At 36.5% G+C, this 25,846-nt stretch overlaps 4 protein-coding genes across 7 annotated transcripts; 2 read left to right on the top strand and 2 right to left on the bottom strand.

The window, feature by feature from the left end:
• Positions 1-229: 229 nt before the first annotated feature.
• LOC6560614 (transcription-associated protein 1) lies at positions 230-13,580 on the top strand. Its single transcript, XM_032733986.2, has 21 exons — positions 230-495; positions 960-1,145; positions 1,219-1,416; positions 1,484-1,650; positions 1,722-1,812; positions 1,872-2,010; positions 2,076-2,448; positions 2,519-2,603; positions 2,729-2,869; positions 2,929-3,126; positions 3,183-3,800; positions 3,860-5,249; positions 5,312-5,607; positions 5,664-7,250; positions 7,312-7,594; positions 7,657-7,807; positions 7,887-10,671; positions 10,745-11,281; positions 11,349-11,477; positions 11,543-12,754; positions 12,895-13,580. The coding sequence occupies exons 1-21, from the start codon at positions 259-261 to the stop codon at positions 13,462-13,464; spliced, it is 11,373 nt and encodes a 3,790-aa protein (XP_032589877.1). The 5' UTR covers positions 230-258; the 3' UTR covers positions 13,465-13,580.
• Positions 13,581-14,054: 474 nt separating this feature from the next.
• LOC6559356 (carboxylesterase 5A) lies at positions 14,055-15,998 on the bottom strand. The gene is made up of 2 exons (XM_001987044.2): positions 15,629-15,998; positions 14,055-15,540 (listed from the first exon to the last, which is right to left on the bottom strand). The coding sequence occupies exons 1-2, from the start codon at positions 15,969-15,971 to the stop codon at positions 14,150-14,152; spliced, it is 1,734 nt and encodes a 577-aa protein (XP_001987080.2). The 5' UTR covers positions 15,972-15,998; the 3' UTR covers positions 14,055-14,149.
• Positions 15,999-16,516: 518 nt separating this feature from the next.
• LOC6559355 (glycerol-3-phosphate acyltransferase 3) lies at positions 16,517-23,078 on the bottom strand. 4 transcript variants are annotated; one of them, XM_001987043.3, is made up of 7 exons: positions 22,810-23,013; positions 21,829-22,038; positions 21,500-21,742; positions 20,300-20,536; positions 18,562-18,795; positions 16,972-17,228; positions 16,517-16,906 (listed from the first exon to the last, which is right to left on the bottom strand). In XM_001987043.3, exons 1-7 carry the CDS (start codon positions 22,942-22,944, stop codon positions 16,609-16,611), a joined length of 1,614 nt encoding a protein of 537 aa, XP_001987079.1. In that variant the 5' UTR covers positions 22,945-23,013; the 3' UTR covers positions 16,517-16,608. The 4 variants fall into 4 exon arrangements, with proteins under 4 accessions (XP_001987079.1, XP_032590523.1, XP_032590522.1 ...); XM_032734632.2 differs by lacking the exon at positions 20,300-20,536 and having other exon boundaries at positions 22,810-23,078; XM_032734631.1 differs by lacking the exon at positions 18,562-18,795 and having other exon boundaries at positions 22,810-23,055.
• A 514-nt stretch (positions 23,079-23,592) lies between these two features.
• On the top strand, positions 23,593-25,511 carry LOC6559354 (beta-1,4-glucuronyltransferase 1). The gene is made up of 4 exons (XM_043216478.1): positions 23,593-23,598; positions 23,905-24,920; positions 25,007-25,160; positions 25,220-25,511. The coding sequence occupies exons 1-4, from the start codon at positions 23,596-23,598 to the stop codon at positions 25,409-25,411; spliced, it is 1,365 nt and encodes a 454-aa protein (XP_043072413.1). The 5' UTR covers positions 23,593-23,595; the 3' UTR covers positions 25,412-25,511.
• The last annotated feature ends 335 nt before the right edge of the window (positions 25,512-25,846 follow it).

Raw genomic sequence — 25,846 nt, 5'->3', positions numbered from 1 at the left:
CTTCTGATTTCGTTTTCCATTTGCCCTGATTGCTTGTAAATTATCATAAAATGGTTTTTAATATATAATTGATCATTGTTAAAGTTAATTAAAGATATCACGATCAATGTGCTCATAATCGATATCGCTTAAGCTTGTGCCCCTAAATTGCAGTGCCCGAGTCACCCTGTGTGAGTGGTAAGATTCGCATTTCGCTTGTTTACACCGGTCCGCAACAACGCATATTTCTTGCAAGGATTGAATTAATGGTTACTTAAAATGGCACACACCGAAAATATTCCGGTTAACACGTTCCGGAATTACCTCAATATACTAAATGATCCGGCAGCGAACGATGAAATCAAGCTGAAAGCCACACAGGAGTTGAGTGAACATTTCGAAATGATCCTAAATTCTCCCTCTTATCCGTCTTTCTTGGAAAACGCTCTCAAGATCTTTACACGCATCCTGCAAGATGGTGAACCACAATTTGTGCAGGAAAATACAATTCAACACGTAAGTTCCAATATTTTCTGCACTGCAAATAACTCACGTACACATACACATGTGTGTTTGTGTGTGTGTACTGCGGAGCCTCAAAATGCTTGTGCGCATTGTTTGTGGTTTAACTAAAAGTGTGCAACAATCTTTTTGTCAAGAGTGCTCAGATTTGAGATACCCAGCTGCATTCGCTTGTAGTGCATCGTTCGCTGGTTTGTTTTGAGCACATGCAAACAAGTTGATTGAATCAGAAGACATTCGAGAAGGCCCAGCTAGAAGATACCCTGCCCCTTGCCCAAAGTTACCTATGGATATGTTAAGATGCACAACACACACACAAGCAAACACAAGTCGATATTTATTAATATTTTAATCGAGGCGTATTAGCGCTCATTTTAAATTATTAATTTGTATTCTTATTACTTGTTTTTTTTTTTTACAAATAAGTAAATGAATATAAAATCATTATTTATTTTCAGATTCGCAAATTGATTTTGGAGATGATACACCGATTGCCCATAACGGAGAATTTAAGACAGCATGTCAAATCAATCATAACAATGATGCTCAAACTATTAAAAACAGATAATGAAGAAAATGTTCTCATAAGTCTGCGTATAATAATTGAGCTGCATAAACATTTTCGGCCATCATTTAATCCCGAAGTAAGTATGAAGCAATTGTTATAATAGATATTTAACATTAATATTATTTAATATTTTTATATTTATTTTACAGATTCAGCTATTTTTGGGGTTCGTCAAGGAAATTTATACAAATCTGCCGAATAACCTAACATCAATATTTGAAACAACAAACGACATTTGGATAACTGACTTAAAGGATTTGGATTTAGAAATGCTTTTACCTGAAACGTATTCAATAAAAACCATACATGTAGAGAAACCACAAGAGCAGCACTCTCAGCAAATGATTGTAAAGATCACATTTTATTGTTTTAAGCTTAAACTGTTATATATTTACTTATTAATTTATATTTCAGTATAATCTTCTTCCTCGTGGTATTCTGTCCTTGAAAGTTCTTCAAGAGTTGCCCATCATCGTTGTGATGATGTACCAAATATATAAAAATGCTGTCCACCAAGAGGTTGCCGAATTCATTCCATTGATATTAACAACTATCAATTTACAGCCAACTGTAATTCAAAGGTAAGACCTTTATAAATACTTTGAATACACACAGGAAATAATCTGACATATTCCAAAAATGATTCTGCTAGAAACTCTGCACAAAAGGAAGTTTTCGTGGACTTTATGGGGGCACAAGTTAAAACGCTTTCATTTTTAGCATATATTGTGCGAATTTATCAGGTAATTTCAGATTACTTCATTTCTTTCTATCAGTATGACAAATGTTTTAATTCTTTCAGGATGTGGTGATAGCTAACTCATTATCTGTATCCAATGGTATGCTGAATCTAATGGAACATTGCCCAAAAGAGGCTGCACATCTTCGAAAAGACCTTTTAATTGCTGCACGTCATATATTCGCCACAGACTTACGCCAGAGTTAGTATATCTTAAGCCATTTCGTAATATCAAAAGTAACATTTTCCCACATTAATTGCTTTTAGAATTCATACCATCGATTGAGAAATTGTTCGATGAAGATTTACTGATTGGCAAAGGTGTTACTCTGGACTCCATTCGCCCATTGGCGTACTCAACGTTAGCTGATCTTGCCCATCATGTCCGACAAAGCTTGAGCTTGGATGTCTTGATAAAAGCAGTACATTTGTTTGCAAAAAATGTTCACGATGAGACTCTTGCTGTGGGCATACAGACAATGTCGTGTAAGCTTTTATTGAATTTAGTAGATTGCTTGCGACATCACAGTGAACTTGAGCCTGTGCGATCGAGAAATATTCTGGGAACGCTTCTGAAAGTGTTCGTAAAGAAGTTCGAAACTATTGCTCAAATTCAGCTTCCACATATTATACAAAAGTGGTATGTTAAATAATATATGTTTACATGTACAAATTTCCAATATATTTGCAATATTTTTCTATATAATCAGCAAGGGACAATCTCCAACTGGTGCTTCAACAAACATGACTGGTTCATTTACTTTACCTTCCTTACCTGTTACAGAATTAAAAGAGGTATGTTTAAGGAAAACTTATGAAGTGGCATGAGATATATATTTTTTAGATCACTTTAGTTGCTGGTTGTTTGTTATGCTTGTTAGTATTGTGATTCTCATTATTATCATTTAATATAACCTCAGGATCAGCTGGGGAGCGACCAAGCTAAAATGTCGACGACTGCCAACCAAATTGCTTGCACAGCTGTAGCTGAATATCGAAGTTTGGTCAAAACACTTGTTGGAGGAGTAAAGACAATTACTTGGGGATTTTTTAACTCAAAGGTATGTTTATTGAGATGTAATAGCATTGAAATTTTGTTAGTAATTGATTTATATTATAGACTCAGGTTGCAGAACCAAGCGTACAGGATAAACTATTTAATCCGGAGATATTATGCACATATATTGATCTAGTGCATTATGCAATGGAAGCTTTGGATATATATACAATAAATGTTAACCCAAATCAACAGCGCTCATCTGGATTAATTTCACGCAGTAAAGAGGAAAAAGAGGTTTTAGAACACTTTAGCGGCATTGTAAGTAACACTAAGTAAACTATAAATATAATAATATAATTTTAAACTTTTTTTAGTTCCTCATGATGCATTCTCAGAATTTCCAAGAAATATTTGCCACCTCAATTGATTTTCTGGTTGAAAGAATCTACAAAAATCAATCTCTTCAAGTAATAGCCAACTCTTTTCTGGCGAATCCCACAACGTCGCCACTCTTTGCAACCGTGCTGGTTGAGTATCTTTTGGAGAAAATGGAAGAAATGGGTTCGAACGTTGAACGATCTAATTTGTATCTCAGACTTTTTAAGCTTGTCTTCGGAAGCGTAAGCCTATTTCCAGTGGAAAACGAACAAATGCTGCGCCCCCATTTACATAAAATTGTTATTCGTTCCATGGAGTTGGCATTGATTTCAGATGAGCCTTACAACTATTTCTTGCTGCTTAGGGCACTATTCAGATCAATTGGCGGTGGAAGCCATGATCTGTTATATCAAGAATTTCTGCCCCTGTTACCCAACTTGCTGGAAGGCCTAAATCGATTACAAAGTGGATTTCACAAGCAACATATGCGAGATCTATTTGTGGAACTTTGCTTAACAGTACCTGTTCGTCTCTCATCTTTGTTGCCCTATCTACCTATGCTTATGGATCCATTGGTATCGGCCTTGAACGGGTCCCCCACGCTTATAAGCCAGGTGAGACATAATAAGTTAAGTGAGATTAAATTCATTTATGAACAAACATTTATTTTTAGGGCTTAAGAACTTTGGAGCTGTGTGTGGATAATTTGCAACCAGATTTCTTGTATGATCATATACAACCCGTACGGGCAGCATTAATGCAGGCATTATGGAAAACACTGCGAAACCAGGATAATGCAGCGCTTGTTGCTTTTCGCGTTCTTGGAAAATTCGGTGGAGGTAACCGAAAAATGATGGTTGAACCGCAAACGTTGCACTATGATCAGAACGAAAAGCCAAAGATCTCGATAGTTACGTATTTCCAAGAATATGAGAAACCAATTGAATTCCCCGTTGATTATGCAATCGAGTCAGCCTTTAAGGCATTGAGCTCAAACACAACAGATCAGTTTTATCGACGACAAAGTTGGGAAGTAATCCGTTGTTTTCTCGCAGCATTTATTAGCTTAGATGATGAGAAACATACGTTGTTAAAGCTGTTTACTCATACGGACTTTGTCGAAGGCAATATTATGAGTTGGCCAATATTTCACAACAAAATCCACACATCGAGTGTGCGCGGAACACATCTGACAGCTCTCATTGGAATGTTGGTTGCCTCAGCTACGAAAGATCTACGCGATTCAGTCTGTCCCGTAATGGCTGCGGTTGTCAGACACTACACAATGGTGGCAATTGCTCAACAGGCCGGGCCATTCCCACAAAAGAGCTATATATCAAATGGAATTGATCCGATGGTGTTAATTGATGCTCTGGCCGCTTGCATGGGCCATGAAGAGAAGGAGTTGTGCAAGCCCGGAATTGTTTGCATGGGTATCATATTGCACACGGCCACAAATATAATGGGCAATAAAGAGCGAGCTTGCAAATTGCCCATAATGCAATATTTGGCTGAGAGAATGACAGCATTGTGTTACGACCGTCCATGGTATGCAAAAGTTGGCGGTTGCCAGGCCATTCAGTTCCTGTGCAAGCATATGTCTCTACGTGCCCTCTACCAGCATCTATTCAACTTCCTGAAAGCCTTTATGTTTGTGCTGATGGATCTCGAGGGAGACGTTTCCAATGGTGCACTTGAAATAACAAAAAGCTATATGAAAACCATGTTGGAGATTTGCCTGTCTCCCATTAGTGCAAATTCTAGAAATGATGAACTGGAAGAGTTACAATCGAAGGCCACATATGAAGTGATTCATGAGCTCGTCCGTCATATAACAAGTCCTAATTCCATTGTGAGAGAAGAATCCATGGTATTATTAAACCACATTGGATCTATACAAAAAAAGACTGTTTCTGAGGTTATGGACCCCCATAAAGACGTCCTGGCCGATATTATACCACCGAAAAAACATTTATTAAGACATCAACCAGCCAATGCTCAAATTGGCTTAATGGATGGTAATACGTTTTGTACAACTTTGGAACCACGTCTCTTTACAATTGGTAAGTAATGGCAAATACCTGGGAAGCATTCCGTTATATGAATTTGAAATGTTTGCTTTTAGACTTAACAAATACGTACCACAAGTTATTCTTCCACGAGCTGCTCACCTTGAGTGAAGCCGAAGATTCCACATTGACCAAATTGGATTGCTATAAGAATGTCACAAACCTTATACCACTACGAATAAGTGCATTGAGAGCGTTGGCAGCTTGCCACTATATAAACGACATTGGATATAAAGAAAAGATAATAAACATTATTTTTAAAGTCATGGAGAATGATAAATCGGAGTTGCAGGAAACATCTTATCTTTGTATGAAAACGTTTATTACTGGCATAACGCTTGAGAGAGAGAAGGTAAGTTTTGAAATATTTTAAATGGTTTCTTTCTAAGAAATATATATATATTTTAGGTTCAAGCGGCAATGCGACCTTTACTGGCCAAACTTGGAGATCACAGAAACTTGTCCATACCGGCAATAAAACGATTATCGTATTTCACACAACTTTTTCCACAAATGTTCAATGAAAAACTAAGCGAGCAAATATTGCAGCATTGTGCCAAAATCATTGAAATATTTGTCGGCCAATATAAGTGCACGAACGAGAACATCAATTTCTTTGCCACATCGAAAGGCGGAGAGTACGAACAGAAAATTGTTACTCTCATCGAAATGTTTTACCATATAACAGCATCATCGAAATATATCGAAAAGTTATGTCAACTGGTACTGCAAACTGAAAAGAATCTAATGATCGAGGCATCTAGCCCATATCGCGAAGCATTGATTATGTTCCTTCAACGTTTCCCAGTGGAGACCGTGGACTTATTTATGATTGATTCCTTTATGAATGATTCGCAATGGAATCGCTTTTTTATATTTTTATTAAAGCACAAAAATGGCCAACCTTTCCGAACAGTTGTGAAGAACTCGAAGTACACCATCCTTTTGGAGTATTTAAATTGGACAACAGATGTTGGTAATCTTCAGAAATACGATGTCCAACACCAAGCGGTCCTCATCATCTACACACTCATGGAACTAGATGAGCAGTGGATACCAACGCGGCCGGACATTGTCGATGCTTTGCGAAACATGTGGCGCATAAGTTTGTACTCAACTTGTTTGGAGAACGTTGCCTGTGATTTATGGCATTTGGTGGGCAAAATACTCCTGCTATATTTTTCGAACAACACAAATGATATCGATCTGCTATTTCAACTGTTGAGAGCACTATGCTTACACTTTATACCTGATACATATTTCCTGCGTGATTTCTTGCAAAATACAGTGGCACAAAGCTATACCGTCAACTGGAAAAGAAATGCATTTTTCCATTTCGTTGAGAATTTCAATAACAACACATTTTCCGAGGATTTGAAAGCAAAAATCATAACAGCAGTCATAATTCCATGTTTTACCGTCAGCTTTGACAAAGGTGAAGGAAATAAGTTGATTGGAGCACCACCAACACCCTATCAAGAGGATGAAAAGAATATTGTCTCGGTGTTCATTAATAAAGTTTTTGATCCCGACAAACAGTACGATGATGCAGTGAGAATCGCTTTGTTACAGCTCGCCTGCCTGCTTGTAGAACGTGCTTCTCAACACATACACGACGGCGATGCCAATAATAAGAGGCAAGGCAATAAACTCAGACGCCTGATGACATTTGCCTGGCCCTGTCTACTAAGCAAGAACTGCGTAGATCCAACGGCACGCTATCATGGACATTTACTGCTTGCCCACATCATTTCAAGACTGGCGATTCATAAGAAAATCGTACTACAAGTTTTCCATTCATTGCTAAAGGGACATGCCCTGGAGGCAAGACCCATTGTCAAGCAGGCTCTCGATGTCCTTACGCCAGCAATGCCGTTGCGCATGGAAGATGGGAACACAATGTTAACTCACTGGACAAAGAAGATTATCGTTGAAGAAGGTCATGCGATACAGCAGCTGTTCCACATTCTTCAGCTGATTATTCGTCATTATAAGGTTAGTGCAATAAGGAGTCTTATAATTGCCAAATTGACACTAATCGCAATCCAATCCTTAGGTTTATTTCCCTGTCAGACACCAGTTGGTGCAGCATCTTATTAACTATATGCAACGTTTGGGATTTCCGCCAAGTGCTTCTATTGAACATAAAAAATTGGCTGTGGATTTAGCGGAAGTTATAATCAAATGGGAACTACATCGTATAAAACAGGATGAAAGAGATGTTAAAGCGGAAGAATCTGAAGATAACCTAAGGGAAGGTCAACATAAGCGTCCGGGCACCGAAGCATCTGAATTCCGCAAAAAATCAGCTGAGAGCTCAACACCATCCACTGTGCAAGGCAAGTGTACACATTGAGTGCCAATTAAAATTCAAATAATTTCATGCTCACACCTTCTTTAGGAGTGGGAAGTCACACAAAATCTGAGGACGTTTTGCGATCCATCGATAAGTCGTATTGCGATACTGTTCTCAATTTCCTAATCCGTTTGGCATGTCAAGTCAATGATCCACAGCCGGGAATCATTTCACCAGGCGAAAATTTATCAAGAAGGTAAATCTAAAGAACTATTTTCATTTGATTCCTTTCTCGATGTATTCATTGCATTTATTGTGAAACCTTTTCAATTTAGATGTGTCATGCTGCTGAAATCGGCAATGCGTCCAGAAATTTGGCCGCAACCATTTGATATCAAAATTAATTGGCTGGATAAAGTGCTGACAACAATTGAGACGCCGCATCACAACTTGAGTAATATATGCACTGCCATAGATTTCCTCACGTTCCTGACCACAATCCTAAGTTCGGAGCAATTGGTGACAATTGTGCGGCCAGTTCAACGGGGCCTTTCATTATGCATTATACACCAGAATACGAGGATTGTGCGCCTAATGCATATATTTCTAACACGACTTATGGCAATATTTCCCCCAGATGCACAGCATAAACACAATGATCTGGATGTTCTATATAGCGCCATTAGCAAAATGATAACGGACAATCTGACATTCTATGAGAAAAGTCCACAGCCAAATGCGTCATCTCTATTTGGCACCTTAATGATTTTAAAAGCTTGCACCACAAACAATCCAAGCTATATTGATCGCATATTAGTGCAATTCATTCGCGTCCTAAATCGTCTTACAAAGGATCACATTAATATTAATACAAATAGTGGCGCTACCACGCAACCAACTGATTCCAATTCATTGGCTTTGGAACTGTTGGTCTTATCATTGGAGTTGATCAAAAACAGAGTGATTGTGATGAGTGTTGAAATACGGAAACTGTTCATTGGCACTATTTTGGTTAGCCTAATTGAGAAGAGCTCTGAAGTGAAAATTCTAAAATGTATAATTAAAATGCTTGATGATTGGGTAAAAAATAAGGATGCCAATATCGCAACACACGTTCCATCGATAAGAGAAAAGTCCGCGTTATTAGTCAAATTAATGCAATATGTTGAGAAGAAATTCGCCGATGAAGTTGAGCTAAATGTGCACTTTTTGGAAATAATCAACTTTATATATCGTGACGAAGTTCTCAAGCAAACTGAGTTAACGAGCAAATTGGAAGGTGCCTTTTTAAATGGACTTCGCTTCCAAAATCCCCATATTCGCGCAAAGTTCTTTGAGATTTTAGATTCATCAATGCGTCGCAGATTGCACGATAGATTGCTGTACATATTGTGCTCACAAGCATGGGATACGATTGGATCGCATTATTGGATAAAGCAGTGCATCGAGCTGCTGATTTTAACAGCAAACACAATGACTCAGATTCAATGCTCGAATGAAGCTTTCAAAATTCCCTGCATAAGTTCTGTGATTCCAACAAGCTCAACTGATTCTCAGGAAAATTCATTTGTATCATTTCTATCCTCACAATCGGAATCATTTGAAAACGTGCAAAGTGTCGATGACAAAGACGACGTTTTCGATATTGATTTAAAATTGGAATTCACCTCCGTTCGCAAAGAAGACTGCCACCAAATACTTCCGACAAGACGCGAAACTTTAGTGGAACTAATTTACAAGCAGGCCGAATTCCTCGAAGCAAATCGAAATATAAGAACAGATCAAATGCTTGTCGCCACATCACAGCTATGCCACATGGATACACAATTGGCCGAAAGCGTTTGGCTATCAATTTTCCCCAGTATATGGAATATATTTACGGAAGATCAACGAATGAATATATCAAAGGAATTGATACCCTTCCTTTCATCGGGCACAAACGTTAATCAGAAAGATTGTAGTCCGAGCACGCTAAATACATTTGTCGAGGGCCTAACTAAATGTACACCCTCGATTTATATTCCACCGAACCTGCTGACATATTTGGGTAAATCGCATAACCTTTGGCATCGTGCCATTTTAGTGTTAGAGGATTTGGCCTTGGCCCACTCGGCCAGAAATGATGTGGCGGAAGTTAGTCAGCCAGAGTCCGATCAACAGTATTTGAATAACATCTATGACTCGCTCTCGAAAATGTACTCTGCCATGCACGAAGAAGATCTGTGGGCGGGTCTTTGGCTAAAGTTCGGACACTATCCCGAAACAAACATTGCCATATCCTATGAACAGATGGGATTCTTTGAGGAAGCACAAGGCGCCTATGATCTGGCTATGACGAAATTCAAGCAGGATTTAAACAGTGGTCTAATTAATATTGATGTTAATAGCGAACTATTGTTGTGGGAGAAGCATTGGATGCGCTGCGCCAAGGAACTAAATCAATGGGATATTTTATTGGATTATGCGCAAACAAATCGAGAGAAAAATATGTTCCTCATCCTGGAAAGTTCGTGGCGAGTACCTGACTGGAGTCTAATGAAGAACGCATTGTCCAAAACGGAGCAGTGTTATTCAAAGCAATATGGATTTAAATTGAATCTGTATAAGGGATACTTATCGATACTGTATCAAGAGGATAAACAAGCGTCCAGTGTCGAGCGTTATGTTGAAATCGCTTCCAGCTTATGTATTAGGGAGTGGCGTCGCCTTCCCAAAATCGTTTCACACATTCATCTGCCATATCTTCAGGCTTCGCAGCAAATTATGGAGCTGCACGAGGCAAGTCAAATTCATCAGGGCCTAACGCAATCGAGAAATTCATCCTTGCATGACATGAAAGCCATTGTAAAGACCTGGCGTAATCGTTTACCCGTCATCTCTGACGATTTATCACATTGGAGTGATATATTTACGTGGCGGCAGCATCACTATCAAATAATCACCCAGCACTTGGAACAACAATCGGATCAGGGAAGCACTATGCTGGGAGTTCATGCTTCAGCGCAGGCAATTATATCATTTGGCAGAATTGCTAGAAAACATAACCTGACCGGCGTATGCCAGGAAACATTATCCAGAATATATACCATACCATCCGTTCCAATTGTGGATTGTTTTCAGGTAATGGCAATATTATTATAATTATTTTTATTTATATATTTTGATCCTTTTCAAAATTTTATATCGTCCACAGAAAATACGCCAGCAAGTAAAATGCTACTTACAAATGCCCTCAACATCGGGACGCAACGAAATCAACGAGGCTCTCGAAGTAATTGAGTCAACAAATTTGAAATATTTCACACCCGAAATGAATGCGGAGTTTTATGCGTTGAAGGGCCTTCTGTTGGCACAAATTGGACGCACAGATGAGGCAGGCAAATCGTTTAGTGCCGCAGTTCAACTTCACGATGGACTCACAAAAGCCTGGGCAATGTGGGGCGAATATATGGAACAGATATATTTGAGGGAAAAGCAAATATCAATTGGCGTTAATGCATTAATCTGTTATCTGCATGCGTGTCGCAATCAAAATGAAAGTAAAACCAGGAAATACATTGCGAAAGTGTTGTGGTTCTTATCATATGATAATTCAAGCGACACTTTAATAAGCACATTTGAAAAATATGTCTCGGGGATTCCTCCGCCTTATTGGTTGCCATGGATACCGCAACTTCTGTGTTGCCTGGAGCAATTTGACGGCGATGTTATATTAAATCTATTGAGTCAGGTAAGTCATAATGTTAATCTAGTAAAGATGACATTATCAAGTAAACTTAATTCTTTTTCATTTTCAGATTGGACGACTTTATCCTCAAGCGGTATACTTTCCGATTCGTACCTTATATCTTACTTTAAAGATTGAACAGCGGGAGAAACACAAATCGGCTGAACAGGCAGTATTTGCTGGTAAACTAACATCAACCGTAAGTATCACTTCTACGCCAATATTATTGTACAATTCATTTAATTAATCAATTTGTATTTATAGAATTTGGAAAATATGTCTTCAATTTGTGGCAGAAATCAAGTGACGGTTGCCTCCGTTAATCCAATCAAAGCCACACCACCTATGTGGAGGTGTTCAAAAGTAATGCAACTGCAGCGTGAAGTTCATCCGACGATCTTAAGCTCACTCGAAGGAATTGTGGATCAAATGGTTTGGTTTAGGGAGAGTTGGACAGAAGAAGTTCTACGTCAGCTGCGTCAAGGCTTGATTAAATGCTACGCCATCGCATTTGAGAATCGAAGCACTGTGGTTAATGCAACGATAACACCACATACATTACACTTTGTCAAGAAACTGGGATCAACCTTTGGCATTGGAATTGAAAATGTGCCCGGATCTGTCACTTCATCAATATCTCACTCGGCTGCATCCGAGTCTCTGGCACGCCGCGCTCAAGTTACCTTCCAAGATCCCGTTTTCCAAAAGATGAAAGAACAATTCACAAATGATTTCGATTTTTCAAAGCCCGGGGCTATGAAATTACACAATCTAATATCAAAATTAAAGACGTGGATCAAAGTGTTGGAAGCGAAGGTTAAAAAATTACCGACATCCTTCCTAATCGAAGACAAATGCAGGTTCCTCTCCAATTTTAGTCAAAAGACCGCAGAGGTCGAACTTCCGGGAGAATTGTTGATTCCATCCTCATCTCATTATTATGTGCGAATTGCGCGATTTATGCCACGAGTCGAAATTGTGCAGAAAAATAATACTGCCGCTCGAAGGCTATACATAAGAGGTACAAATGGAAAAATATACCCTTACCTGGTGGTTCTCGATTCTGGACTTGGAGATGCTCGCCGTGAGGAAAGAGTATTACAGCTGAAGCGAATGCTTAACTATTATTTGGAGAAGCAAAAGGAAACCAGTCGTCGATTTTTGAACATAACTGTGCCGCGAGTGGTTCCGATCTCACCACAAATGCGCCTGGCCGAAGATAACCCCAACAGTGTCTCCTTGCTCAAGATATTCAAAAAGTGCTGTAATAATGTCAAAATTGACTATGACATGCCGATCGTCAGGTATTACGAACGCCTCTCGGAAGTTCAAGCGCAGGGTACACCGATTTCACACACAATTTTAAGAGAGATTTTCACTGAAGTTCAATGGACGATGGTCTCAAAAACACTGCTACGTCAATGGGCTCTAAACACATTTGCCGCAGCCACGGACTATTGGCAGTTTAGAAAAATGGTAAGAATAATCATTTCACTCTGTAAAAAATTAATATAGTCTTCGTACATATAGAATATATGTACATACTTTAGGGAATCGAAAATGTTTAAAATCCTCCAATGAGCTCTCTTTAAAATTAATATATTTTTCTTTTGCAGTTAACACTTCAGTTGGCGCTTTCATATCTTTGTGAGCATGCTCTAAATTTGACGCGCCTCAATCCCGATATGATGTATCTTCATCAGGACTCTGGACTCATGAATATTTCATACTTTAAATTTGATATAAACGATGATAAGGAGCAGTTCAATCAACATCGTCCGGTACCATTCCGACTTACCCCAAATATTGGTGAATTCATAACAAACATTGGAATATCCGGGCTATTATCGGCGGCAATTGTGGCCACAGCCCGCTGTTTCATTCAGCCAAATTACAAACTTAGTTCTATATTACAAACGATTCTTCGAGATGAAATCATAACCCTGCAAAAGAAAGGAATACGAAGTAAACTGCTGGATGCATCGGATGATCCTTGTATTGATAGCAACTCAATGGAAAACACAATTCGAGCTGTAAATTCGGCTGTGGATATTATATTATTGCGATTGAATAAGATCTCCTATTTCGACAACATTGAAAAGAAAAAGGTTTCGGCTCTTATTCAATCCGCAACTAATGTGGACAATCTGTGTCGCATGGATCCGGCTTGGCATCCTTGGCTTTAAGTTCAAGCATAAGCTAAAAGATTTAAATACTAGAATATAACTAGAATAAGCTTAAAGTTAAAATAAACTCTTAATGTGTACTGTAAAAAACAAAACAATATGTTATATTGACTGTGGATTAAATAGTGGGAAATAGTGGGGAAGGGGCTGCTGTTTCGTAACCAAATAAATATGTCTTGTGATTCTAACGCCCCAAGCCCCTTGAAAAACTAGAGCTATTTCGCAATTTAAAGGGAAGTCCGCTGCGCCGCATATAAACCTTGGCCTGCCAATTTGAATAACTCAATAAAATGGATGCAACTCCCACAAAAAAAAAATATAATAAATATTTGGAAGTGGTTAGGTTCTTAGCTTAACCCATAATCCTTAAATGCAGTTCGACAGTGTAAATTCTTGTGGTTCCAACGAAAAAATTGTCAACATCCACAGACTTGGACTTTATTATGCACCCCAAAGATATGCTTTAAATTTGTACATTTGGGTGATGTTTGTTCTTTGAGTCCATAAAAACAAAATAAAATAAATTCAACCGTCCCTTGTAAAAGCCAAATAAAACATTTTAAATGTTTGCATTTCATATATTTTCGGTTAAGTATTATAAAACCTTCATTTTGTTAATTCCCATAGTTTGTAAATTTAACTCTAACTTGTAACTACGCATATAGGGAAGATCATTGGGATTACATTAGAATATATATATATGGAGAGTAAAATAAATTGTATATGTCATTAAATATTTTGTTGCTGAATTCGTAGAATTGCAGCATTCTGTAGCAAAGTGTAGAATTTTTGGATACAAGTTTTTCCAAAATTTCACTTTTTGATTGTTGGAAAGATAATCGGTATTGAAATTTTCATCAATCGATAAATATGGATATTTGGGTGGCGTAATAGCACTCCATTTAACATACACGTTTGCCTTAGTAGGATTCGATGTTTTAGCAAAATTTGCCCATAAGGTCATAACAATATCTGCCATTTTTTTATCCGTCGACTTCCATTCGACAATATTATTTACATATGGTATGCCCCAAACAAATATCTGATCAAAATATTTGGGTACTCCAATCCAATTGGGTAAATCACCGCTTAGAGATTGCGATCGATACCTAAATATATAGCTATAAATACTCTGGTGCTTGCTAAGTAGATCTATAAACATTTCCAATGGCATTATATATGATTTTTCCGTATGTGCATTGATTAAATTTGTATTAATATTCCCATTTTCTTCACTACCCTTATCGGTATACATAAAATCAATGGCATCAGAAATGATGGGGAAATTTGTACACCATTCATTGTTACCACTAATTTTATGAATATCATTTACAGCGATGTCAGCGAAGAAATTCTTAAGATCATCTGCACTCAATTCTAATGATAGGTAATCATTAAATATTGTCAGAACTTCCTCCATGTCAGTGATGCCAATAATGATTGGAACTTTGTGATAATTTCCACTCTTAAATAACATTTCGGGCTGGCTTTCAATAAATGGATAAGAGGTATTACTCAATCCAAAATCTACAATGGGACCCCATTCAATTGACGCTGGTAGATTCTCAGCCAATACTCGTGCGTCAATTCTCTTCAGACATTGCATGAGCAATGACGTCGGTCTTCGAGCACATCCAAAAACACTTGCTATTCTATCCAAATCGTTGTTGAATTCCTGTGGCAATCGAATAGGAGTTAAAGGATTGCCAGACATCAGAATTGCCTTGTGAAAGGCGCCTTTCGACCATTCCCCAGAGGTCATATGTAGAGCGGCACTAACAGCTCCAGCATCGTGGCCCATTAATGTAATTCGATTCTCGTCACCTCCAAAATAGTTGATATTTTTCTTCACCCAGTAGAGTGCGGCCGACTGATCCATTAATCCATAATTACCCTGAGCTTCACCGTCATCCGTTGAAAAGAATCCAAAAATGTTTAAGCGATATGAGAATGTAACCACAATAACTTTCTGTTTGAAAACCAATTGAAATGGATCAATATCAAATGGGCTGCCTGTCGAGAAATTTCCAGAGTGGATCCAGACAATTACGGCATATCCATCAACTTCGGGAAGCCCTAAAATCAGAAAATAACGAAAAAACCAATTAATTATCAGACGTTATTAACTTTATTAGTGTAAATTTGTAATATATCTTAAACGGACCGTCAGGTACAAATACATTTAGATGTAAGCAATTCTCCTCATATTTTCGCATTGCCGATTTGTTAAACATTCCACCTGAAATGATTTCTAATACTTTATCCAACTGTACGTTGCTGGACGAAGGACCTTGTTGCCAACAGTTAGCTGCAAATTTTGTTGCATTAAAAATGCCCTTCCATGGCGGCAATTCAATGTCGGGTGGCGAGAATCTTGCGGCGTGTGCATATCGAATTCCAAGATACGCTTTAATATTTTGAGTTCGATACATTTTTAAATACGTCCCGGAGACGATTCCATTTCCGGGTATATGAATAAACGGTGCATCCACGCTATTAACACACATGTACAGAAAGTTGTAATTGATGTAGAAAACAAAGGCAAAAAACAAATTTCTTAGCCACATCTTGATTCTTGATTATTGTGCACATTCTTGGATAATTTCAAATATAGTATTTCAATATTTTTTATGGAGCTTAAGGTCAATTATAGTTGCCATGTCAATAAGGTTAGTTGCTAAGCACTCGTAACTATGGCAACAATTTAGATGTATTTATATTTATGCGAGCATTATGATCCTGCTGTTGACTTTTTGGGGAAGTTATTTCCATTTCGCTTATGTCATCCTTTTTTTTGGAAAATTGCTCTGGTAAAGCGAATTATCAATAATTTCTAAATTTCACACGTCAGCTCACTCTAGATGGGAGAGTTCGACTGGAAGGTAACCTGATATATATATATATATAAGTCGGATAATTATATAAAGACATCTAAATCGACAGTATATAATATATATATGTTTCCTTCTGTCTGTTACACACATAATTATGCACATTTTAACCAATTTTAATGGGTATAAAACTAAGGAACCAATAAAATTCAGGTACAATAGAGAGTAGGATAAACTTTTAGTAAAGAAGTCTCATATATTTAAACAATTCTCAGTTTTTGGTTTAAATAAAATAAAATGTATAGGCTCAGTGTTAATCCGATTTTAATCGATTTGCAAATTCAACTTGTTGTATCTCCTTCCATTCCTTTTTGGGCTTCATTCGCTTGAGCTGTCCATCCCACACCAGATCTACTAATCCACCCTGTTTCGCTATCACACCCTTGACACGGTTAGCAAAGTCTATCGCCGACTCTCCATCTTGGCGATACATGGGCGGGAGATACCAAACATCGCAGACAATGGCCCACGAGGTCATCATCATGTAAAGGTATTGCATCATTGAGTACTTGGAACTGTTCCAGAAAGCGTCACCAAATCTGGGATCGTACCTGAAATGAAACGAAAAGATTCAATTTTAGCTTCAAGTATTATCAGGCATACATTCAGAACTTACTTAATAGCAACAGGATATATAACGCCGCCAACTTCAAAGCTGCCTTTTTTGAATTGCATAACAGATGTGTTATTTATGCAGGTTCCTTCCGGAAAGATTAGAATTGGTGGATTATTTGGGTCGGACACATGCTGTTTCAATCTTTCGGCAACAATTAAGCGATCTTTAGCTTCGCCTCTCTCAAACCAAATATGGGGAGATGCCCTCGCCAAGGCTCTTTGCAGTACGCCAAGGAAACCGCCATGTCGTTGACCAATCTATGAATTATATATTCAGCGTTAAGCTAGGTAAGGATTGGACAAAAGCAAACCAAAGCCAACAAAAAATAAATACCAAAACAATTTTTGTAAAGATTACACAAGCTAACAAATGTTAAGTCACTTTTCAAAGGGCATTTGGGACAGCATATTGGTTTTGTGCAATGTCTGTCAGGATCAAACCGACCAGCGAAATTCAACATTTCTTAGGAACCAGCAACCGGAACTGATATTATTATTATTAAACAAACTTTTGACTTAAACAGGTACGTACCAGCAGTTCTTAATTCAGAATATAATTAGAAACAACTCATAATCTTTACGGGGTCAGACATTTGCACAACTTCAATATACACTTTTATAGCATTTTTAAATGAGTACAGGGTATACAGAAAGCGATACAAATAGCCAATCAACCAATTATAAACAATAAACAATTTTTTTTTTAACAAAAGTAAACTGAAAAATAACAAAGAACAAGAAAGAACGGCTATACTCGGCACGCCGAAGATTATATACCCTTGCAGACAGGAGTTAATTATATTAGTCAAGATTAAATGGATTTGGAGCTGTTTGCCCGCATATAAACCAATTGAACAGACGGACTGAAGGACAGAGGAACATGCATATATCGACTTGGCTGTTGTTGCTGCTCAAGAATATATTTATTATTAATGGGGTCGGAGACGTCTCCTTCAATGCATTATAAACGTGAAAGCAAAATTCTTCAAGGGTATAGAAATGCGTCAGTCGACATTGGCCGACTATGAGATACCTTGTACGCTATACAAACACACAAGATCCCACACACCCACACACACACACACACACACAAATGTAATTATTAAATACCAACTTTGTGGAGCATAAGGATGTCATTCAAATTGCAAGATCATATCTACAAAAAAATACGTGTTTTCCAATTATATAGGAAGAGGATGGAAGCAATAAAAAAATATAAATATTTTTGATCCGTGATAACAATCAAATCAATTACTTCTACTAGCTTCTCGAAGATACTAGGCTTTATATATTTACAACTTTTTTGAATAATCGGTGTGTTTTTTTCGATATAATAATTCTGTATCTAAAATGTATGATATTCAGATATTTTCTTATTTCACTACAGATCACTTCAACTGTGAAATATTAATATACAATAATATTGAAAACAAATAATAGAATTGATCGGAAAAATTATATACAGCATAACTTTGATTGGGTTAAAAGTAGTTAATTAAAGAGTTTTAAGCCCAACACAATAAAAAGGATAAACAAAGATGAAACCAAGAGTGTTTGGTCCAACGAAATTCTTAATATGAAATTGTCTTACCAGAGAATAGTTCGTGTCACACATCAGAACAAGTACGTCGATAGGGCTTGTATGGTTAGCCACACAAATACCTGATGACGGTCGATTATCCTCATTATGGTAAGTAATAACAGCGGAAATGGCGCTGGACAAGACACCGAAACATTGCCCAAGAACATTATTCACAATTGCACGCTTTTTATTTCCATCCTTTAGATTTCCCACAGCAGCTGTGCATACCGTTAACCACACTACCTGAGAAGATTGCATGGAACAAGAAGGCACAAAAAAAAATGTTGTAGGAGAATTGATATTGTTGATTGTTGTGAGAGAATTGTTTGTCACTGCTCTTTAATTTAAATAGTATAATAATCATATTATATTCAATAGCTTAACTTATTGCACACCATTAATAACTTCAAATTTTGTATCTTAAAGGATTTGGGAAAAAAAACATCATTTTCGATTTGATTTTTACAACATTTCTTGAAGTTTCGAGTAGAGTTTGAATAGCACACACAGATCTTAAATATATACTTTTGAATACCTCCCATCGATTCCACTAAATTGGCAAATATACACAAATCTCTTTACAAAACTGTGTTAATCATAATCAGGACATGGGACGCAGTCTTATGGGTCAACGCAAGCAAAAACCATACAGAGATCATTCAACATGAAGATCTTAACATACCAAGCATAACATCTGAAAAAGTAAGGACTTGGACCAATTACGTGCACACCAGAGAGCTGCTTCGATCAGGATCAATGGTCGAACAAAATGGAAAATAACGATCAACACGATCATAGCAGAAATATATGAACTGGTTTTGAGCGGTGCAAACAAACTACGAAAGACAGAGGACAAATGTCTCAATCTCTTTTCGTAACATGCCAAAAATCACTATTTTCTTGATTTTATTCAGCACTAAATTGTTTACTCACATGCAGTAATTCAACAAATGTCATCATTGAATAAACTCAACTGAGTAAACTTTGTTTGAGTCGGCTGATCGGTTCGTGTATTCAAACGAGTTTTGTTGCGAACAGCATCTGATCATTTTGAAATTATTGGCAAATATCAGAATCGCTTTAGGCCAATATGAAAACGATCTCAAGATCGAATATCGTACGCATTGTTGCAGCTTTCTGGCTGACTAACAAGTCAAGGACCGTTCATTACTCATCTTTCATCATTCGTTTATTTTCATAACAAATAAAACATTACTGGGCACTACAATTCAAGTAAATACAGTTTCAAGAGAATTTCTTACCTGCTTACCATTCTCGCTGACTAAGAACAGAGACAAAAAAATGTTCAAACATTATTCAAAGTTACTAAATCGAACAAGCCAGCAGCGAGGACAATAACAAAAGCTAAAAGCGTAACACACTCCCAAAGACACACACGCACACACATTCACCTAAATAAACACATATATAAAAATTAACAAAAAATGTATAAACGTTTTTAAAACACCTCTTTGAAAATTATTTATTTGTAATTGTTAATTGAATTTAGCTGCGTTTAATAAATATTAAGCTTGATTTAAGCTTGTTGCATGAATCGAACGAATTGTTTTCAATTTGAATCAATTTTATAAATAATGCGATCAAATTTGAAGCGATTTATAAACATTATATATATGGCACATTGATATAAAGTGGGACAATCAGTAAGAATTGCGAACCGTATGCTTAACATACAATTCAACAATTAATTCTGTTTTACAAGTTAAATAAAAATCATCTTTCTCACCAAAGAAAATGTACAGTCTGTTGATAAAATAGCCACGTCGAGTGGGGTCGTATGGTTAGCTACACAGAACCCAGAAGTGCTGGGCTTATATTGCTTATTGTGAAAGACTATTAGTGCTGACAGGGAATTTGATATAAGACGGAAGGTAATCTTGAAGCACAAGCCCGCTAAGTAGGTCCGCAAAAATCGAATGGGTATTAAAGCCACAAATGTGTTTGAAATAACTGTAAATAAAACCTAAAAATCAAATTGAAATATTGATTAGAGAATTATGAATGCATGAAGAAACACATTTGAATGCTCTTGTCGATGATGATCGACAAATTCAATTCCCAAACACTTTTCAAATGACGATCTCTAAATGATTTTTTTTTTAAATCGTAAGAGAAATTATGAGATGATTCGAATATGAATCGATTTTACTTGATTCCAAGGGGCTGACAAATGTTCGATATTTGGATTTAATGTTGTCTATGCGTATTGTACGACTAACCACAGGACATATAGATGGTAACATCTCATGCAATGAAAAGTAACCATGAATTTCTTAGCGAGAGTCCCGTGCTGTTTTATGGGCTTAATTTAAAAACCCCGACTGACAAATATAGCTAATCTGGCCGATGGTGCTCGGACTAGAAAATACCCTTAACCCAGCCATAAAGTCATTTGTATGTACTTAAATGATATCTTATCTTATCTCTACATATGAACTTTTAATTATTTCAGACTGATCGTGGTGAGGTATTCAAAAAAGTGAAATTTTCATTATTTGTGTTTACTAAACAATCACATTCATATTTAAATCAGTGTCTCTAGTTCTTTAAACCACAAAGACATGCTCAAAAACCGGGTTATGCAATCGATATATATCGATTTACTTATGGTATTCACAAATCTACATTTAGATTCAACACACGGACGGATGGAGGTATGGACAAGGATAATAATGAATTTAACCCCATTTTGTGCAGATCGGAGGTGAGATATCGATGGGAATGGGAATTAGCGTGCATATTTTATCTGGTGCGTGTAGTTCTTATAAGCTGTGAGCTATCAGAAAACGATAATTATCGATCATTTTTAAGACATATTCCATTATAGTTGATTATCCAATTGGAATTATACTTAAAACTTATTAAATACCAGTGAGGATATGAGTTGTTTGATCATGGATACTGTTTACGCTATATATGTACGTACTCCAATAAAGCAGACGAGGACGCGCAGTGGCATTAGAATGGAATAGCGCACTGCAAACCCAAACATCCAGATAAGTGTTATTTTCCACGATATGAATTCATAATGTCGATTCGTTCGTGTCAGCATGTTCCAGCTCTTTAGCTCTTCGGCCTCAAATCGGGAGGTAACATCGTCTTCGATAATTGCTTCTACGCCAGATTTCACGTAGTCTAAGCAGTTTTCAAAATCAAAATTGAATTCCTCCTGAAAGAAAAATCATAACAATTATATATAAGCACTTAAAATTGTGTTTATTCAATAACTAAATACTTATAATTTTATTTAATTACCTTTTTTAATGTTTGAGGCTTATCATTGCCTGATTCTTGTGCCTGCGGAAGAAGTACGGCATCTCGCGTTATAAGCGTTGCGCCATTAGTTGATTCATTTGCGTCTACGTCCTTCACAGGTTGCACACTAGCATTCTGATCAGAAGTGACATTTTCTCGGACACTCTGTGTATTTTCCTTTGAAGCCGATTCTATGCTAGCTCGACCATACTTAAAATAAAATAATTAATAAATGTTAGTTGCAGTTGGAAACACATACCTATAAAACAAGCACAAAGACGGATAACATCTACTATGTAATCACTTGTTTTCCGATAAAAAAAAAAGGTTCAAGTTCAACAATAAAATTTGTTACGTCTCTGATAAGCATTGACGATTCTGCCGTCAATAAATCTAGCTATTGAGTAATCGGCCATAAGTCACGATGAGGTTCCAAGGTTGAGAGCTACAAAACGTCACAGTTTTAAGCTTTAACCAGCATGCAATTATAGCACTATTCCTGGATTTTATGCACCACTCAAATAATAAAAGTAGCCAGACCATAAGTTTAATAGATTTTGTACACATCCTTGTACTCACCATTCTAACAAAAGGACTTTGGTACCGGTCTACCCGGCTCGAAAATACATACATATACAATATATACGTACACATACACACACACACACATGTATATATATAAATACCGTTGGCTGCTTTTTTCAAGAATCATAATATGAAACATTTACAATCAAATTCAGTTAAAAGTATCTAGAAAGTTCTCCTGACTTAAAAGCCAATAATATGTACAATGTCTTCAATATTCGACTAAGTTAATATTTTGATTGGAACTAGCTATATTTATGAACTTTCTAATTCATCCAATTCCATCGCTAGGAAGTTTAAGAGTATAAGTTATTATTGTATTTGGCTTTATAGATTTAAATATGAACATTTATACCAATATGAATTGAAAGGAATGCATTAAAGCTTTGTGTTTACCTCAAATATTCGCAAGAGAATATTTACGTATGCCTTTCGAACACCAACAGATTTGTTGATTGCCGATAATATAATTAAGAATGATATAAAACCAGCAAACGGAATCCAACAAACATCTACGATTCCGTTAAACATTCTATTTAAGTGTTCTTATTTTAAACCAATACAGTATATATAATTAAAGCAATACACTCCGCGACAAAGCTGCAAATAAGCACGGAAAACTAATGCAAATAACAACAGGTTCAGATAAATAAATGTCATCGATTAAATTACCTTATTTGGGTGCAGAAACTATCGTTCCTTTTATCAATTTTGAGATATGGAATCAGAACACTGAATTAAACGAGCGTCAAGTTTGTCAGTTAACCTTCTCAAATGACGAAACTTGGAAGAGATAAAAGACTGATTAATATCTTATGAACGATTTGGCAACCTCTTAATAAATTATGTAACACTAAAGTTCATCATGTCATTTTGAGTGTATATATACATACATATACTCTTGAGCAATCAAACAGATTTTTATCAACTTTTTATGACTTTATTTTATTATTTATTACTAGGAAATAATATACAGCTTCTGCCTGATCCAATAACTTTATCTAAGATATCCTAATCATTTTCTGTGCTATATATATATTTGTCAGCAGCTCTTAGATATTTTGTAGTTAATGAAATACGGTCACACACAAAGTGTCCTTTGAAAGGACTTCCATATAAATACACACAAATGTGTATTTGTGGTATTTGTTGCACTTTTCACATTTCAAAGTGTGTTTAAGTATGGTAAGTGAACACTTTTTGTACAATTACCATTAGATACGTTGTTTGTGCATTTGTGCAAATCTTAATAAAATTATAGTCCTATTTTTCACCATTAATCATGAAATACATGTGAAGAAAAATTATTTGTATATTTTTGTGAGTCGGTACATATTTAAATGCATTTATATTATATATTTGTGTACATATAAAAATCTTTATAAAATTCAAAATGTGTGATAAATGAGAAGGGAATTAACTGAAATTTACCAAAAACTAAACAAAACTTTAAATGAATATTTCCAATTAACTTTTAATCTCATTTTTCAGTTTCGAGCCCCACAAGGCAGATCAATCAAATTTTTTCTTGTATTACTATTGGTTAACATACTGTGGCTAGTCCGAGTTTATCCGCCTTCTTCCGGTTATTATGGGAATGCAAGCACAACACAGCAGAGTATTCAGACCAAAGTAAAATCTGCTGGCACTGTGAACTGTCCCCATGATGAGAATACAGCATATCAACAGAAGCAGACTCAACTGCAGACGCCGATCTTTGACCATTTTTTACCCCAAAGCAATAATTCAAAATTAACATTTGAGAACTTAGACTTCAGCTATGGACGCTGGGATAATCAACACAAGTATAAGATAAAGGATTTCGCCGTAGTTGGAGATCAGTATTCGGAATCGTCCAAGATTAGCCTGATCTGCCTGGCAACGCAAAGTTCTGTGGAGCGTTTATATTCCTTTCCCCAGGTTGCTGCGAATTGGCGAGCGCCGATTTCAGTGACACTATTCTCCGCGGGAAACGAGGAATATATTATATTGCGATATTTTGTCACATATTTGCGTCTCTGCTTTCCGAATATTAAGGCAAATGCGACTTTTCATATCTTAGTTCCCGAGGAATATGACAAACTGCCAAGAATCGTAACGGAATCGTTGAATATAAAGGCAAAATTCAATTGCCAAAATCCTGATAAAACATTAAAGTCGCTTTTGAAATTGCGCACAATTAAAACATTGGAGTGGCGTAAAAAGAATATATATCCTCAGAATCATATGCGGAATATAGCGCGAAAAGGATGTCAAACGAAATATGTGTTTTTAACTGACATCGACATAATACCTAGTCTCAACAGTGTTGTTGAGCTCAATAACTTCTTTAAAACTGTGATTTGCGAAGGATATTGCGCCTATGTGATTCCCACATTTGAAATCGATGTTCGTGCAGCCTTTCCACGTTCCAAGGACCTTCTGCGGGGACTAATTAAAAAGGGACTGGCCAGACCGTTTCATGAAAAAGTATTCATTTACAACCAATATGCGACAAACTTTTCAAAGTAAGCCCTACAAATGCATTTAAAATTTATTCAAAATAAATACAATACTTCTTTTATTTCCTTATATATATTTATATAAACTTCAGGTGGTTATCAACGAATCGTAGTGAGACTGCAGTCAGAATAAGCCACACCGTCACAAATTTTGAGTTCTTATATGAACCATTTTATATAGCAATAGATAGCGCTCCCGCGCATGACGAAAGATTTACTGGATATGGATTTACGAGAAATTCTCAAGTAATTAGTGTCTCATAGTTGGTTTTTACGAGAGCACTGATCTTATTTGTGTTTTGCAGGTATATGAAATGTATGTGGCTGGATACAAGTTCTACGTTCTTTCACCGGTATTCACATGCCACTGGGGCCTACAAAGAAAGCAAGCGAGGCCGGCTTGGAGAGAACAACAAAATAATGCAAATAGAAAAAAATTTGAAGTCTTCAAAAGTGAAATATTTGCGCGCTATAAGAATAATCCACATTTGAAATAATAACTTTATCAACAAATTAACTGTTATGAAGACATTTTTATGAAATTTGTAGAACTTTTGAATAATTTTATCGAAAAATCATTAAATCTTTTTGTTCGACTCAGTCATTTGATTCATTTATTGGTTCGTTGGGGGCTGGTGCACTATTTGGACGGGAGAAACAAAAAATTTGAACTGTTGGAGTTGCATAGGGAACACCAACAAAGTATTAATGCTAACAAAGAAGGTTTTCAAGCACATTTGCTTAAAGTGTCGTGAATATTTTGTAAAAACTTTAAGCCATTCGTCATTCAATTTCTTAAATTCATCCATTATGAATTCAAGATTGATTGCTTTATTATTCCTTATTTGAATTGAAAACAGTAATTAATTGTCCGTTGTTCTATCCAAAAACTGGGGCCAATAAATCATGATTAAATTTTAAGGCGTAGTTTT

This window comes from Drosophila grimshawi, unplaced genomic scaffold (assembly GCF_018153295.1).
Source record: "Drosophila grimshawi isolate 15287-2541.00 unplaced genomic scaffold, ASM1815329v1 contig_1369, whole genome shotgun sequence".
In the NCBI taxonomy this organism is placed as follows: Eukaryota; Metazoa; Arthropoda; class Insecta; order Diptera; family Drosophilidae; genus Drosophila; species Drosophila grimshawi.
The sequence above is the reverse complement of the archived record's forward strand: the minus strand, read 5'-3'. Positions and strand labels throughout refer to the sequence as shown.